Below are 17,230 nucleotides of genomic sequence, written 5' to 3'. Positions count from 1 at the left end.
AACATTGCAAGTGACGACACTTTCAAATTATATTACGTGACGTCACGTAAGTGTTGCCACTCGCTAGTCAATGACGTCATTAGACACGGTATTCGCCCTCATTCATAAACGGTTACGCTTAACGAAACGGGGCTCTTATGGACATCTGTCGGGAAAGGAGCTTTACAGCTAATGTTTTCCTCCACAGTTTAAAGTTTATTTTTGGGATTTGATATTCGCCGCAAGTTTTTTTCCTGCTAGTGACGTCACCGACGCCGGCCATTGTTAACACGATAAAACGTCATGCTCTTTAGTGGTAAGATGACGCAATTAGCCATAATATGACGTTATTAATAGTGTAGACAAACTAGGGAGAGTGAGGTGGAACTGTGGTGTGAGTCGGGAGTGAATGTGGCCGTTCGCGTTTTTCGTTCGTTATTATTAAAGAGTTTTATTGTTTAAAAAAACATCCTGAGTGCGATCATATTTGCCTATACGAGCTCGTAATGCGAGGAATTCAGAAATCAGACTGCGGTTGCAGGATGACATAATTTAGTAGTAAGTTGGCGTCATTCATATAGACGTCATTAGTAAGTCGGCGTCATTCGTAGTTAGATGACGTCATTCGTAGTAAAATGACGTCATTCGTAGTAAGATGACGTCATTAGTAAGTGGGCGTCAGGAGTAAGAAGACGTCATTAGTAAGATGACGTCACTCGTAGTAAAACGACGTCATTCATAGTAAGCCGGCGTCATTAGCGTCAAGATGACGTAATCCGCAAGCGGAAGACGTCACGCACGACTGCGTGTGTGTGTGTGTGTGTGAATGACGTCACGCGACTTGCAACTTGTTGGGGTTGGTTACGTGGGGGGTGACGACCGGCTGTGTCCGCCTCCGCCGGGTTTCGCGCTCCGTGAGCGAGGAGGAGGAGGCTGCTGCTGGTGGTGGTGGTAGCAAGAGGCCATGGCGGGCACCCGCGACGAGTCCGTGCTGTGTCTCTTCGACGTGGATGGCACCCTGACGCCGGCGCGCCAGGTGAGGCGACACCAGCCCAGCCCCCCCGCCCCCCTCTCTCTCTCTCTCTCGCCTCCCCTAGGTCGACACAGCCTGAAATCATAAAGCGAAAACTACTGCGGTCTCAAACTTTGTCGGTGTTGTTTGACCAGGTGGGGGAGGAGGCCCGCTGAGATGTAGTTATGCCCGTGGCTCTATGGGTTTTGTGTGTGTCATTAGTACACCAATTCCCAAGCTTGGGTAAGGCCGCAAAACAACAGCAAGAACAGTCCCAGAACACACCAAGGCAACGCACAGACCCTCAATGAAATTGCACGTGAAAAGACCACTCATTCATTAAGCAGGTATTTTGGCTACCATGCGGTGGGCAGAGCAGCAATGTACATTGTTGTACTTTACTTCTATGCTTTTGCGTCTATGCTTCCACCTTCACCAACCCGCGCTGACCGGTGTGGTATAAGCTATGGTGAAACAGCTCCCCATGACACCCGCCACTGCCTTTATCCAGCAGTGGATTGACAAAACTGGACATGGCACAAGTGAGAGAGAGGAGGGAGTCAGCCAGGCTTGAACATATAATCTCGGAGATGGTGGCTCGTTGTTTCTCGCACAGCCATTATGAACCTCGGAGAGAGAGAGAGAACAAAACACCCAAGCCCAGGAATTGTACCCAGGTTCTGAACATTGTTGACACTTTGTGACATGGCTGTCATGAACCCCCTGCCTGCCCCCCCTCAGAGATACCAGCTCACACTAAACAGCACGTGCAACAAGAGTCTACATCCAGTGGGGCAGAGGCTTCACTCTGTGTAATTAATCTGGCGGCTTGAGTTAACTTTCACGGCAGTGGGCAATATCAGTGGCCGGTGATGTCTTAACTGGTCCTGGTCCCTACCTCCGCCAACCTGCACTGACCAGCGTGGTGCAGTATGGTCAAACCACCCCCAACACGGTGTCGGAGAGGCCTTTAAACAGCAGTGGATTGACAAGGGATTCAAAACATGTTTTGATCATGAGCAAATCCTGCTGTCCCTCCTGATCCTGCCCATCTCCTCCCCCTACCCACCCCACATCTCTTCGCAGACAATTTCTCCGGATATGCAGGATTTGCTGCAGAGGCTGAGGAGACAAGTTCGAATCGGGGTTGTGGGTGGTTCCGACTTTTGCAAGATCATCGAGCAGCTGGGAGGCAGCGAGGATTATGGTGAGAGCGAGTTTGTGCATATCCACTGCTGCGTCTTTGCTCGCTAACAGCACTTGTCCCCAACAGCCTAATTGGCTACAGGGGGATCTTTGCATTTGTGACTAACGCTCAGCCTCTTTCACCTTCTCGCTTGGCAGTGGTGAACCAGTTTGACTATGTGTTTGCGGAGAACGGTCTGGTGGCATACAAGGATGGTCGCCTCTTTGCCCAACAGGTATTGTCGTGTCTGACACCCACCACGACCACCATCGCCACGACCACCAAATGTCAACTTTTTTTTTAACAAACATGTAGCGACTCTGCCGTTCCACAACCGATGAATCGTCACCATTCAGGCTCGTGGTGTAGTTCGAGATGCCGGCGTTTTTGTCCTGGTGGCGGGTGTAGATTCCACAACAGAATCTATCATGGAGCAAAGCTGTTGTAGCTATAATGGTACGAATCTGTAGTGTCTGCGATGGCATAATTCTATCGATTATAGTGGTGTGGATCTTTCAAAATGTATAGTTGTAGGTCTTTTAAAGTCTATAATGTTATTCTATAGTGAAACATGTCTTTGCTGTGTCAATTTATAGTGGTGGAGAAGTGGTTAGGTCACTGCACCGTGAAACTGGCGACCTGCATTGCATTCCCGGCCACGGCTAGCCTCAGTAGTGAGTGATATCTAAAACGTGCTCATGGCTGTGCTGCCATCAGCCATACTGGCCACCGTGGTGAAGTATGGTTACGCAACCCCCGTAACTGGAATGCATGTGGTATGGTGATGTGCCGGTTATACAAGGCATGGTGGGAGGACAGATCCTCTTTATTACAACCTCGTCTAAGACGTTTGTCCAGCATTGAAGAGTAGGCCAAAATGTCCTCGGGAGGGGCCCTCTAGAGCTTGCTCCCATAGAGTTCTCCAGAGGCACGGGCAAGACATTGCAGCGCTGCACTTTTACCTCTGCACGTGATCCAGTTCATTTATTGTGAGCGTGAGATTTAATTTGATTTCATGAGTTGACGTATCGTGCTCCTCGTAGCGGCGACGGTCCATCGCGGTGCTGACCGAGGCTTCTCCCCCCCCACCCCCCCCCCCACGTGTTCCCCATCCCCGCTCAGAGCATCCAGAGTCACCTGGGTGAGGAGATCCTCCAGGAATTCATCAACTACTGCCTCGCCTACATGAGCCACATCCGCCTGCCTCGCAAGAGGTTCGGGCCCCCCCTCGCCCCACCGTACCCTCCCCCGAGCCTCTGATCCTCAGCGGTTTTTCCGGGTGGCGTGGATTTTTTTCCGTGTCCTCCGGTTTTTCCCTCCACATTTAGAATCAATATCACGCATTTAGAGTGTTTGGCCGGTTAATTTTTGCCACGAACCTCAATACCTTGCGAATCTCGTTAAGGAACATAAACCATTACGCGAACTCCAGTCGTCCTCATCGCGGATTTTGGCTGGCCGTCGGAACGCTCACTACATCGCGTGCTTTCAGATGCGCTTTTGTGGCCATCTGGAATGCTCTGCTATGCCTTCCGATATTAGGAAGCTGTGGGAGCTATGCACTTGTAAATCTAGATTGAAAACTCATTTCATCTTTAGAACTAATTTTTTCTTAGTTTGTTGTCCTTCCCCCGCATCTGTGATTAGCATGCTTTGGCTACGTATGGTGCGAAATAAGTTCAACATAGATACATATCAACGTTTCTCTGGGTCGCTTGGATTTTTCTCCGGGTCCTCCAGTTTTTCCCTCCACATTTAGATTCAACGTGCGTTTAGAGAATTTGGCTGCAATACATTTCTACATGATAAGCCACTTCATTGAGCTATCATTTGTGGCCGGGTCACTTCTGAAAAATATCTCTATAGCTCAGTGGGCCTTATATGGTAAAATAAAAATAGTTTAGTGGTTTGGTTTACACGACCGTTAGAAATCAAATCGTTACATCGTCAATTGACTAGTACCTTCACAATCCGTGCCATTCTTATAGCGCAAGGCTCTCGTGTAGGAAGGCACTGCTGTTTTCACAGAATCAGTGTGAAGTAGTTTTGCAGTAGTGGGTGATGGTTGCTATGCGTATTCCCAATTGAGTAATTTGCGAGTATTTTTTTTAATGGCTCATTCCTTAACACGTTTTTAGGTGTCGTTTATATGTTTTTTTAGTGTTTAAAATTAGTTTACAGTATGAAATTAGCATGAACATAAAAATAGATTTTAAAAAATATCCTACCTAAAAAGTTACTGAATTTACTGCGCTGTACTTCACACTCCAATCTCAAGACCCAGCATGGGGTGATGATAGGGGTGTAGAATTCGAAGTGGTTATTCAGAGTCTGAATCCAACTCAATCAGTTGTGATGGAGGTTCGCCAGATCGGCCCGGGACCGTCGGATTATGTTGGAAGCCGCATAATTGCGCGCCGGATAATCGATGTGCTTGTGCACCACAGCCAACGCAGCAGTCGCAGCAACATTAAATAGTTTGCGTATCGAGAGAGTGGGCGTTGATTTCCGCTCGTTAACTGGAGCCGCGGTGTCCGTGCGTCTGCTGTGCTTTGCGTCGGTGCGCACGCAAGGGGAACCTTCATCGAGTTCCGGAATGGCATGCTCAACGTGTGTCCCGTGGGGAGAAGCTGCACCCAGGAGGAGCGACTCGAATTCTACGAGCTTGACAAGGTGCGCTTGCTCGCGTGCGCAGCGCCTCGCCCCCGATGGCCTCGGATCGTCACGCGCACACTCTCATCGCGCGCCCACCGAGGCAGACGGGGATGTTCAATTATGGGCGGTGGTGAACACTCGCATCTCGTGGCAAGAAGTGCCTGGGTTCGCATCCCAACTCAGGCGCCTTTCTGCGTGGATTTTGTACGCTCCTCCCCCTGTTCTGCAGAGAGTGCGGGAGTGCGAGTGATTGGGTGTGTATGTCAGGGAGTGTGTGAGTGATGTTAGCGGTTAGCGCGCTGCGCTACGAATCCAGCGACCCAAGTTCGATTCCCGTTCACGTCCAACACCAGTGACGATTTTCTGAATCGGTTCTGGTGCGGTGTGTAAACATCACAGCTGGGGAGACAAAGGCGGCCGGGCGTGGCACTGGCCACCCCACCCCCTCGTTAACAGCACTTGCCCCAACAGTCTGTTAAGGGTATATGGGGGATATTTGTGTGAGTGAATGTGAGACTTGAGTGTAATTTGTATGTTATCCCGGGTTCAATACCAACACAATGTAGTTGCTATTGGCCAAACATCCAATGGCAGAGCCAGGAATTTCAGGTAGGATTGAAAAATAATAGGAGTTGTTAGTAAGTAAGGACTTGTCGTTTGCTTTTTATTCGACGCGTGTGCGGCGATGGCGCAGCCATCGATCGAGGGTCGAATTCGAACCGTGTGTTATCGGCATCGCGCTCAGGGAAGTCGTGTACTGTGTATACACAACTGCGCACAATTCTGAGTCACTTATAACTGCTTTGCCGTTACTTATTGCCAATTATGGACTCAGACTATTGTCCTATCATCTCATAGAGTCCCTGGCACGTAATAATATGCTACAGTGGCAGTGGGTGTCGCAAAATGCCGATTTATTACTAATAAACCCCAATGATCCGATCGAAATTAGGGATTTCGATCGGATCATTGGGGGGGCATGTGCCACCCCACCCCCCCCTCCACTGACTCCGCCAGTGCAAACATCCCAGTGCTGAATATTTACCTGCAATTTACTCCATTGCGCTTAAACAAAGCAATATTGCCCCGTCCAGCAACGAGCTCACCGAGTCTTGAGACTCGGTGAGACTTTCCAGTGTAATCCAGCACAGTACTACTAACGGTTGAAAGTAGAGCTGGGCTATGCGATTAACGAATTGATTACTCCCCCAGAGGCTGCCGGTTAGAGCTCTGGACTTGCAATCCAACTGCCGCATCTCTCTGCTGCAGTTGAGGTGAACCTGAAATAGAAACTTTTGTTGGTACTCGGTACATCCCCGAAAGTTGACCGTCCAAATCGATCGAACGATTGGTAAAAAAAAATCTGAGAACACAAAGCAGCTATCCGTTGGTATCCGTGCTGCTAATAAAATACTTCCGATCCACCAACGCATGGTGGAAAGCGTCGCGTAATCCTCGCGTGCGCGCGGTTTCTCACGACTTGTATGCACGAGGCAAAGAAGCCTTAAGTGCCCGATGCACACCTTGGCAAATGTCTCCTGACATGTTGGTGAAAATGCGCTCATTGGCCAGTTCTGCGAATGGGAGATGATGCAACCTCAGTCCAAATTTCTAAATCATCCAAAAAAATACGGGCCCTACAGCTACCGCGGATAATACGAGTCGTGGGTAATAGGACAGCGGATAAGAGGAGTTCACCTGTAATAATAATAATTTGCATCTATATAGCGCCTGAATGCTATAAGCATATCTGGATGCTTCACAGGGACACTTGAATGGGTTTTGACAAAAGACGAAACTGCGTCATTGAATTACGGCTCCCCCCATCTGTGTACAGCAACTTGAGATGCATCACACGGAGACACTCTTGTACGGAAAAAAATACCAATTGTGTTTTTTGCTATTTCGTTTTCCGTGAAGGCACCCGAGTTCGACATCATCACAACGCCCACGCCCCTGTAACCTGGTCAAGTTGGGCAATGAAAGTCATGAGATGTTGGCGATAATCTTAGGCAATCAGTCTCAGTGGGTAATGAGCCTTGGGTCAATTGACGTAAAGCTAAATCTCGGTGGGTTTAAGAGGGTTAAGGTTTGGCTGGGTGTTTTCGGGATTAAAATCGTACGATTCAGATCGTGAAGATGCCCGCAGTAGTGCGTGGGGAAAGCTGTTGAGGGATTCTCAGCCACGCGGCGCAACCGCGAAAACGGCGCGGAGATTATCCGCCGGCTGTGAAAACTTTAAATGAAACTCGTACACAAACTGTTTCATTATTGATAAAACATCAATGCTAGTGACCAAAAATATGTTAAATTTAATTGTATGGAGTGTTTTCAATTTCCATCTGATGTTTTTGATTCTGTTGTGGGTTTTTAACATTTTATTCCAGAAAGAAAATATCCGACAAAAGTTCGTTGAAGACTTGCGGGAAAAGTTTGCCGGGAAGGGTCTGGTGTTCTCGATAGGTGAGTAGTGGACGGGTCGATACCTGGCATGGACTTTAAAAATAACTACCGGAACCTGGAGCCACTTTTGCACAGGGAATGACTGGGAGATTTCAGACCAATGAATGGATCATAAAGTAGGAATGTGGCACTGTGACAGCCATACAAAACCTGGCCCCAGCATTTCGAGGAACTGGGGTTTAGAACAATTTTCTCTCATTTACGTACTCATTACTTTCCTGTTCCCTCCCTCCCGCCCACCTGCCCGCTTGCCCTCCCTCGCTCCCTCCCTCCCTCCCTCCTCATCTCTCTCCACTCATCTCCCCATCTTTTTTTCCCCCACGATCTTCTCCACTCTCTCCTTTCCTCACCTCCTCACCCCCATTTAGTCCTCCCCATTCTCACACTCTTCCATAGTCCACCTTCTCTCCCTCCCTCTCACTCGCTCCTCACATCTTGCCTCGTCTCTCTCTCCCTCCCCCCTCCCTCCCCCCAGGAGGACAGATCAGCTTTGACGTGTTCCCTGAGGGATGGGACAAGCGCTTCTGCCTCGGCCTCCTGGCTCCCGACCGCCTCCGCACCGTGCACTTCTTCGGAGACAAAACCATGGCGGTCAGAACGAACGCCCATGCAGCCCCTCCCTCCCTCCCTCTCACTGCACCGCTCTCTTCTCACACTCCATACCCTATCCTTTCCGTCCCTCCCTCCCATGCACCCACCCTATTATCTCCATCTATCCCTCCCATGCACCCACCCTCTCCTCTTTTCACACAACAATGTCCTGTCCTGTCACCCACTCACTCACACACCCACACACACACTCTCTCTATATCCTCCATCTCTCTCCGCCCGCCCCCCCCCACCAATACACCTTCCTTTCTCCCATCCACCCACCGAGAGACACTTCCTCCCTCCCACCCACGCAGCCACCTCGACTCCTTTCCACCCACCTACCAAACCTTCCTCCCTCCTCCCAGCCCTCTCATCCACCCTTCACCGATCCCCGCACACACCAGTGGGGTGACGCACGGCTCAGACGGCTACCACGACCAACACCTTCGTCCCAAAAGCGGACTGACAAAGGGCTGATGATGATGACATTTTTTTATGAACATTTTGTAATTATAGTAATTGGCGACCGCGGCATCTCCTCTCTCTCTCTCTCTGCCCACCAGGGTGGAAACGACCACGAGATCTTTTACGATGAGCGTACGATCGGACACACGGTGACGTCTCCAGACGACACGCGCAGGCAGCTGGAGGAGCTCTTCCCTCTCAGCTGAATGTGACCTACCCCGGGGATGAACCTAGGGGATAACCTGAAGAAAAACCCAGGGATAACCCAGTACTAGCCCAGGGGTAAGCCAGAGAGAACCGAAGGATAACGTAGGGATAACCCAAGAGTTACCCAGGGAATATCCAGGAACAATTGGAATGAACCCAAGGACGATTGGGGAACACTTGGGGACAACCACGATATGAAGAGCATGAAATATAAGTATATAATTCCATTACATTTGTAATTGGTATCTACATTACACACAGACACAGTTAATTGGTCATTTGCATCTCATGATATTTCCCCAGGCAGTTATTAGTAATTTGAATAAATGTCTGTCCATCTCTGCGGTGACCAGCGGTCACTCGTTCGATGATCTGGGGCTGGTGGGGATGATCGGGTCGAAGTTGGTGATTATTGGTGCATATAGAAATTAAGTTAACATCGCCTCCTCCCCACCAAGTTTAAATATAAAAGTTATGGAAACGGCCGCTGCAGGGGCTTCATACACCTGGCCACCCTTGGTGGTAGTGGTACCGGTCACGCTTATAGCGGTTTTAGTAGTGGTGGAGGTGAGAGATGTAACAATGTAGCGACGGTGGTGGCGGTAAATTTATGTACGTATAGGTGATCAAGGAGAAGACCTAAGAGCAGATGGTGGGAGTCTAAACTAAACGACTGAACTTATTGTTTATTTTACCAGATAAGAAGTGACCTGGCTATCAAAAACGATAGCTCAAATAAAGTGGCCTATCATGTGGACATTTATAGCAGCCGAATAGTCTTTAAACGCACGTTTATAAATTTGGAAGGTAAAAATCGGAGGACCCGGAGAAAAATCCACGCGACCACGGGGAGAACATGGGCGTCTGGGTCGGGATCGAACCCACGATCTCTAGTATACCAGGCGAGGTAGTTAACATCTCACCACCGTGCCACCCATCTGTCGAGACTACTACTGCCAGAGCAGACCTTGGAGGTTTGCCGCGTGCCTCCTGTGCAGCAGCTGTGGGATCTGGCGGAGGGTAGAATGTGTTGGGGAGGAGCTGATGGTGGTGGTAGCTTCAACGGCTTTGACCTCGATGACGTCTTGATCTTTTTAAATAACTAATGAAGTATTCAGGCTAGGCCTAAAGAGTGGCAGTGCGTGAAATTCAAGTGGTGACGGGTTCCAGAGCAGGGGAGCAGCAGCCAAGAAGGAGCGACTGCCCCCTCCCTTCATCGTTTGCAGATTTCCTCGTCGACTCAGCCGGGGATCGCTATTTGCAGAGTGGAGGGCACGTGCAGGGCTTGGGAGAGTGATGTGGGGGGTGAGATACCCCGTGAAGAATCTTGAAGACCATCACAGCAATCTTGCACTCAATCCAAATAGTTGTGTTGTTTACATTGTGGTTGCTGAGCACAGGACCGAAGGCCTGAAACGCCGAGTGACCAGCAACAAAAAAACAGCGCTGTTGAAATGTGTAATGGATATAAGAGTTGACACGTGTCCTGAATTGAGCAAAGGTTAAGATGAGAACGTTTGGTGGGGAAGGAGATGATGAGAGCTAAGAAGTAGAATGAGACACTTTACACAGTTGCTGAGGCCAGCGACCTCAAGGCCCAAAACTTTACAACGGCTAGAACTATACATGTTACGATAGATAGGCCTCGGCAAGGTAAGGTTAATTTACCCTTTTTACTGGGTAAAAGGGTAAAGGTGTTGATATGCTCAGGGGTAAGGTAAAGGGTAGGGTAAAAGTAGCACGAAGTATTGACCGGTAAATACCTTGTTTACCGTAAACATCTTGTTTACCGCTCGCTAAAAGCTCCGTGACGCAGTCCGTGGCCTCCATTTAAAATTGGAATCAAGAGTGTTCTATATGAATAAAGCGCTCTACCTAGCATTTACCTGTTATAAACCTTTTTCATGTGTAGTAGTACCCCAGTAATTACCCTGTAATCGGGTTATTTGTATGGGGTAAGGGTAAAAGGTCGCGTAAAGGAAGGCTCGTTACTTTTGACCTTTTACCTTACTTTGCTAAAGGGTAAAAGGTAAGGGATAGAGTGATTGCATTGTGGTAAGGGTAAAGGTAGGCTCGTAGTTTTTACCTTACCTTGCAGAGGCCTAACAATAGATGAGAGTGTATTGTGTACCTGCAAGTGCGGTGGTAGTTGGAGACGAAACGCCCGGGTCTGGTGGTGAACAATCTGTGGGTGAGGACGAGTTGAGTAGTCTTGAGTCTCGTCGCATTCTGCAGTCAATCTGTTTTTTTACGTGCCAATATTTGTTCAGGATGGCCGCAGAGTAATGAATTAATTTCACGAAAATTCGATTGAAAGCTTTCGTGACTGCAGGGATTCATCTTCTTGGTTCTTTCGGTAAAGTCGTGTAGAAGGGAAATCATAAAAAAATCAAACATTAAATAATTCTCACGACGTTTCGGCCACAACGCAAGCAGCCGTCCTCGGGTGAAGAACAGGTATGTCGGAAAGACAGCGTCTGAATGAACACCACCAGGCTTGGAAGCGTAACATTCCGTAAACAGGGCGACGCTGGCAACAAAACTGACACCTTTTTTTTACAAGGAGTCATGTTTACATAGACCACAATACCTGCAGTCATAATGCAAAAAAACACATAACTCTGATAATGTATGCACTGTCCTTGAAGTTGATTGGCGACGCTACGAAGGACATTGTCGTCGTAGCGTGGAGGATTTGGCAGCCAATGTTATGATTCGTTTATCGATTGTTGGGGTCACAACAATGTAATCGCCAAATTTTGGTTGTGAGAATTTGCCGTGAAGCTCTTTTGGCGGTGAGCTGACACGATAACAATTGGCTCGTTTAAAGCCCTTGTACACCGTGCGACGGTTCGAATGTTTGGTCCGCGTCAATAACGCCTTAGAAAGGAAAGAAGTCTAAAATAGACGATGTCCATCTACCCCTCTGGGCCTCTCTCTGTGCTGTGAGGGGCCATTGCACCGAGCGCTTTCGCAAGATAATTTGTTCAAGCGGCCGAACCCAAAATGTAATTACGAGACATTAATACCTTCATTACCGCATTTAGCATCGCGATAAACGCCTTGCCTTGCAGAGAAACGTTTATGCCGCAACACGTGGTCATTTCTAAATTTAGCACGAGTTTAGAAGCCACGCTGTGGTCGGTTTCACCCCCGAGTAGAAATCGTCAGTGCAGTTGTGGCAGGGCCACCCTAGGTGGCACCTGTTGACCAGGTTTCACTGTCGCTTTGAATCGTGAAAACGCCGTCACCACCTCGTCGCATTACTGCCACAATTGTGCTTCCAGTTACGATGCTCGCTGTTACGTAGCGAATTTGCGTCTTCGCTTGTGTACAACTGTTACGGTGGAATTTTTTTTTTAAATCATGGGCAAATTTTAAAATGAAGGGAATAAATGATGGTAAAATCTAACATTTGACATCTAATCTTTTAACGACGTCTACGCTGGTGTTCTAAGTGGAATTAGCAAAGAACGTCGCAAACTGACGTTAAAGACCTCTCTGCACTGCCGCTGGTTAAACGGTGGCCATCATGGCGTGATGATGCACGCCTGCGATACAGCGCCTTGGGAGGCAAGGGTTGGTGGGTCACCCAAGAGATTTGTGAAACTCCCAAACCCGCTGGGCTGTGATGTGGTCAGGAAATGGTAGGGCAGCAAGTAGGTTTCAGGAAGCTGCCTACACACCTTGGAGTGTTATAAAAACTATTAACTTTTTATTTTACCAGGTAAGGCTCACTGAGCTATTTAGCTATTTTTCAGAAACGACCTGGATATCACAAATGATAGTGCAACGAAGCAGCTTATGTGGAAATGTATAGAAGCCAAATACTCTAAACGCGTGATGTTGATGATAAATTAGGAGGGAAAAACTGGGCGACCCGGAGAAAAAATCCACACGACCACGGGGGAGAGAGACACGCAAACTCCAAATATACAGCAGGTATCAGGGTAGGGATCGAACCCACGACTTCCTGTATACCAGGCGAGGTAGTGAACATCTGGCCACTGTGGTCCCCTTTGTATACATGGTGAGTTGTCTTTCCGGTATCCCAGCTTTGTTTCGGTACTTGTGAAACATTTCGTTTCAAAAGAAAAGTCTTAAGACTCGGGCAATCCTGGATAAAGCTATTTACAAAAACTATTCATTAATCGCGATTTTTTTCTCTCTCGTTTACCCAAGAAAGCCTCACCGAGTCTCGTGACTTTTTTCTGTATGGTCTTGGCAAGTTGCTGGACAGCTGTTCAAAAGAGCTTCATAGCTCATCGGATTCCTCCAGTATAAATAAACATTCTGAAGTTTACGCAGTATGGGGGCTATGTTGCTGCCGTGTTTGCGCGACTCTAAATTTAATAAATTGCAGGTCGGTTTTTTTTTTACAGCAATGGGATGTTCGGTCAACACCAGCTACATTCCATGATTATTATTTTGTTTAGCTCTGGGAGGAAAACCGGAGAGCCTGGAGCAAACCCTTTTGCAGAACACAGGGGGAGAGGACGCGCACAAACCGCGCGGAAAAAGCTGCCCGAGTTCAGGACTCGAACCCAGGCCCCGATAGTCGTCGTTGCCTCCACCGTGGCCCTGCCGTCCTCGCCTGCCGGGTCAGGGGTGTGATGAGCCGAGGCCGTTCGTGGCGAGCCTGATCCACGTGCGGTGTATACGCAGTGGGCTGGGGGGGGTGCATCACGTGTACAGCTGCCCGCAGTAAGCCGGTTTAACAACAACAACAACAAAGGGCGCAAGTGACATTGAGTGGAATTAAATCTCTCACCGAGCTGGGGGGGGGGGCGGTGTGGGGGTCAGGGGTCAACTTCCATCCCCCCAAATCCATCTGCGGCATCATAGTCGCGCCGTCGGGGAGGCGTTTTTGGAGGAAACCCGCGCAGTCAGCGCGCGGCGAAACGGGAGCCAAGGCTGATTAAACGTAAGCAGATTACAGACTGCGCTACGCGCGCACCTTTCAACGCTCTGCGCACGGACGTGGCGCTTTTTGCGTAACGGCACCCCCCGTGTTCCAAACAAAACAACAACAAACCGCGAACGATGCCCAAGGCGATACAATTTCTTGCTCCGCTGGACTTTCGCAAAGCGCGCTCACCGGCGTGGTGAAGTATGGTCAAACGAAGCACCCATTACTGGTACGGCGTGGGGGGGGGGAGCCTTCTGTCAGCAGTGGGCTGACACAGGGTGGCATATTCTTATTCCTGACTTGAAATAGTTAAAAACAACAACGGGTTTTTGTTTTACTGACAACGGACTAAAATGTGTCAACATTTCATCCGCGTGGCCTTTGGTTGGTGGACACCCATTGTACGGTGGAGCCATCGCTGTGATCCACCGCTGTAACGAGGACCTCACCACGTCGTGTCACATCTAGGCCGTAGCTCAACCATACTTCACCACGCTGGTCAGCGCGTGTCGTTTGGCGGAAACGCAGGGCCTGCAATGGTTCTGATAGCGCTCGTCATTGTCCGCCGCCGCTGGAAATCGAACCGACGTCGTCGGGTTCGGAGCGCAATGCTGCAACCACCGCGCCACCGCTCACCAAGCGTTGCTGCAATGTTGGGTGACGTTGGCACCGCTGGTGGGACGTTGGCAGGACGTCGGCTTGCTCGGGACAACAGGTGGGATCAGGTTGGGCGCCACGGTGTTGAGATGCCAACCACCTCCGTCTGGTATACAGGAGGTTGCGGGTTGTATCCCGACCCTGACGCCTGCTGTACATTTCGAGTTTCCAATGTCCTCCGCGTGGTCGCGTGGATTTTTTTCTCCGTGTCCTCTGTGTTTTTTTTTCTCTTCTCCCTCCACATTTTGAATCGTTTTAAGGTGGAACCAGTCAGTGTCCTGTGACGGAGAGACCCATCGTCCCAATAGTTTCTCTCGCCTTGTAAATAACCCCCTCGCACAGGTGACAACCCATCCAGTCAGAGCTTGCGGGGGGGGGGTGTCAAGACACAGGTCGCTTTATTTAAACCTCCAGCACAAGCTCGTGCGAAACAATAACAACAATAAACAGGACGCTTACATAACGACGACAATCGCCACGTGTCGGGCAATGCCCCCACAGTCACTCCTTTAAGTAGGTCACGTGCATCGTGGGCTCACATCACTGGCATCATCGTCGTCGTTATAACGATCATCGGCGAAATCGACATTATTCTGCCGGGGTGGGTGGGTGGTCGACAAACCATAAGTACCAACCGATTTTTTTTTGGGGAGGGGGGTAAGTCCACAGTACTTGTCCCTTGGATATTAGTCTGAACGCCGGCGTATATAGGAATGTGGAATTGTCACACGCGGCCCAGGGCTTCCAACGACGCCCTTACGCGTGAGCGGGGAGGCCGATTGCTTCCACTTGGGGCCCGGTTCGTGCGGCGATGGGGACGATTTACGGTTTTTAAATCCTTTATATTAAGTTCGCTTGCTTGCTTGCGACTGTGCAAATTTTTTTTTAACCCACTTCCCGTGATCCAATCGAGCTGATATTTTCCACACAGACTCGTTGTGCGTGACAATTAATTTTCGTGAAAATTTTTTTCCTAAATTTTACACTATTTAGGGAAATTTTTTAAAATATTTAATTACCAATTGCTTAATGCTGGCAGACAATCATCTGACCCATAGGTGGCAGCCATCTCAAGCCAGAGGACGAGAGGACTCTAGCAGCCACGCATATAAAGGATTTATAGTGAAAAACTTTGTTTTTACGGGTTAAAATTTTCATCGCTTTTTTTATAGAAACGGACAACACCCCCCCCCCACCCCCCCTCCGTGCTGCTTTCAAATGCAGAAGAGATGGGAGAGAGAAGTAATGGGTTTGGGGTGTCATTGGAGAAGATGTTGTTAGGAGGTGGGCTGACAGATGCTGGTTGTTGGTGGTGATGGCGATGGAGACTATGATAATACTGCCTAACGTGATGATAATAATACTAATAACCTCTATTTTATAAAGCCCCTTTCACATCGCAGTGTCTCAAGGCGCTGTCCATGAAAATAAAACTACACTCGCAAGTGGAGATGTAATTGAAGCGAAATAGGAAGCTGATAACAGTATCGACGACGACTGCCCTGGAAATTCCAATAAAATAAATAACTATGATAAAAGCGAATGATAATAAATTGCAGAGCAATCCAAACAGACAACAACAACATTGTTTTGTTAGTCTTCAGTTTCGGGGAAAGGCTGCGGTAGAAACAGCTGAGTTTTAAGATGGTGATTTAAAAAGTGTCACAGGCTCGGAATACCGAATGGATCGAGGAAGGGGATTCCACAATCGTGGCGCCCTGGCTGCAAGAGACTCCGTGTCTCCCAGAGAACACCAACGCAGTCTTGCCCTTGGAATGACGACTAGACCAGAATCAGCTGATGTAAGTTTTCGCAGTGCTGTATAAAACTCGAGCAGATCGGCGAGATATTTGGGAGCCGGCCCATGCAAGGCCTTAAACGCGAGGAACACAATCTTGAAGACGATTTCTGCACTGTGCAGACCGCCAGTGCAGCAAAGAGAGAATCTGAGTAATACGGTCATACGATATGAATCTGTTCTAGATTTGAAGCTTTCGTGACTGCAAGGATTCATATTCTTAGGTTGTTTTTTTCCCACCCTCAACCAGTATATATACAAGGACTGTTTTCTTGGAGTTTTTCTCACTTGATACAGCTATCATGCTGTGACGGTTCCACCTAAAGACGGAAGCTTGTGTTGCCTCCGAAACGTCGTGATTTTTTTTTTACTTTTACTTTTATTAATTTTAATTTTTTACCTACGTGACTTTACCGAAAAAACCTACGAATATAGATATGAATCTGGTTAAATCCCTGGCAGCTGAGTTTTGAATGTATTGTAATCTATTTAAAAAACACTTTTAGAAACGCCAGCAAGCAAGGCATTACGGTAATCCAACCGAGATGAAATAAAGGCATGCATCATCCCTCCGCATCAGGAAGGGACAATGTAGGTCTTCGGATGAGATGGAGATATGTTGCGTGGACGAAAAAACGAGATTTTGATCATATTACATACGTGGGCTACTCAATACTTCACAACGCGGAGAGCCCAACAACACAATCCCCGTCGTGCCACAATTTAATTTAAGAAAGTTTAGGTGCATCCTCGACTTGACCTCGGCAAGACATGCTTACGTTCATGATGATGATGGCGGTGGTTGAGAGACCGCGACGATGATGAAGATGATGACCTTGTTAAGGATTAACTGGCTACGTTTACAATGAAATATGGGGGGAAATTTGCGAATTCGATTGAGGTTACGAGTTTGTTGCTTCGTACAGAGGCCGGCTTTCATTAAATGTACACGCACAGGGGCATTGATTGGCAGTGCGTGGAGTATCCATGGTTACAAAGTACACGTGGCTGGGGCGTGTTTAGTCGATTCGAGTGGCAGCAAAAATCAATGCGAGATGAATTACATTCGAAACTTATCTCCGTACGTGTAACAGATAAACATCTGTTAATAAAACAGCCAATGACGGCGATGATGGTGACCTTGAGGATTCCCACGACAATAATGACACTGTCCATGACCGCGACGACAATGATGATGATGATGACGACGACGACCACGACAATCTCGACGATGATGACGACGATCTCGACGACGACAATGATGACGACCATCTCGACGATGATGATGATGACCATCTCGACGATGAT

At 48.5% G+C, this 17,230-nt stretch overlaps 1 protein-coding gene across 1 annotated transcript; it reads left to right on the top strand.

Annotated features, from left to right (window-relative positions):
* Positions 1–786: 786 nt before the first annotated feature.
* On the top strand, positions 787–15,662 carry LOC144932709 (phosphomannomutase 2-like). Its single transcript, XM_078857072.1, has 8 exons — positions 787–1,015; positions 2,078–2,198; positions 2,336–2,412; positions 3,300–3,391; positions 4,751–4,850; positions 7,220–7,295; positions 7,771–7,886; positions 8,450–15,662. The coding sequence occupies exons 1-8, from the start codon at positions 944–946 to the stop codon at positions 8,555–8,557; spliced, it is 762 nt and encodes a 253-aa protein (XP_078713198.1). The 5' UTR covers positions 787–943; the 3' UTR covers positions 8,558–15,662.
* Positions 15,663–17,230: the final 1,568 nt, after the last annotated feature.

This window comes from Lampetra fluviatilis, chromosome 5, assembly GCF_964198595.1.
Source record: "Lampetra fluviatilis chromosome 5, kcLamFluv1.1, whole genome shotgun sequence".
NCBI classification, from domain to species: domain Eukaryota; kingdom Metazoa; phylum Chordata; class Hyperoartia; order Petromyzontiformes; family Petromyzontidae; genus Lampetra; species Lampetra fluviatilis.
This window is presented reverse-complemented; position numbering and strand designations above follow the sequence as displayed.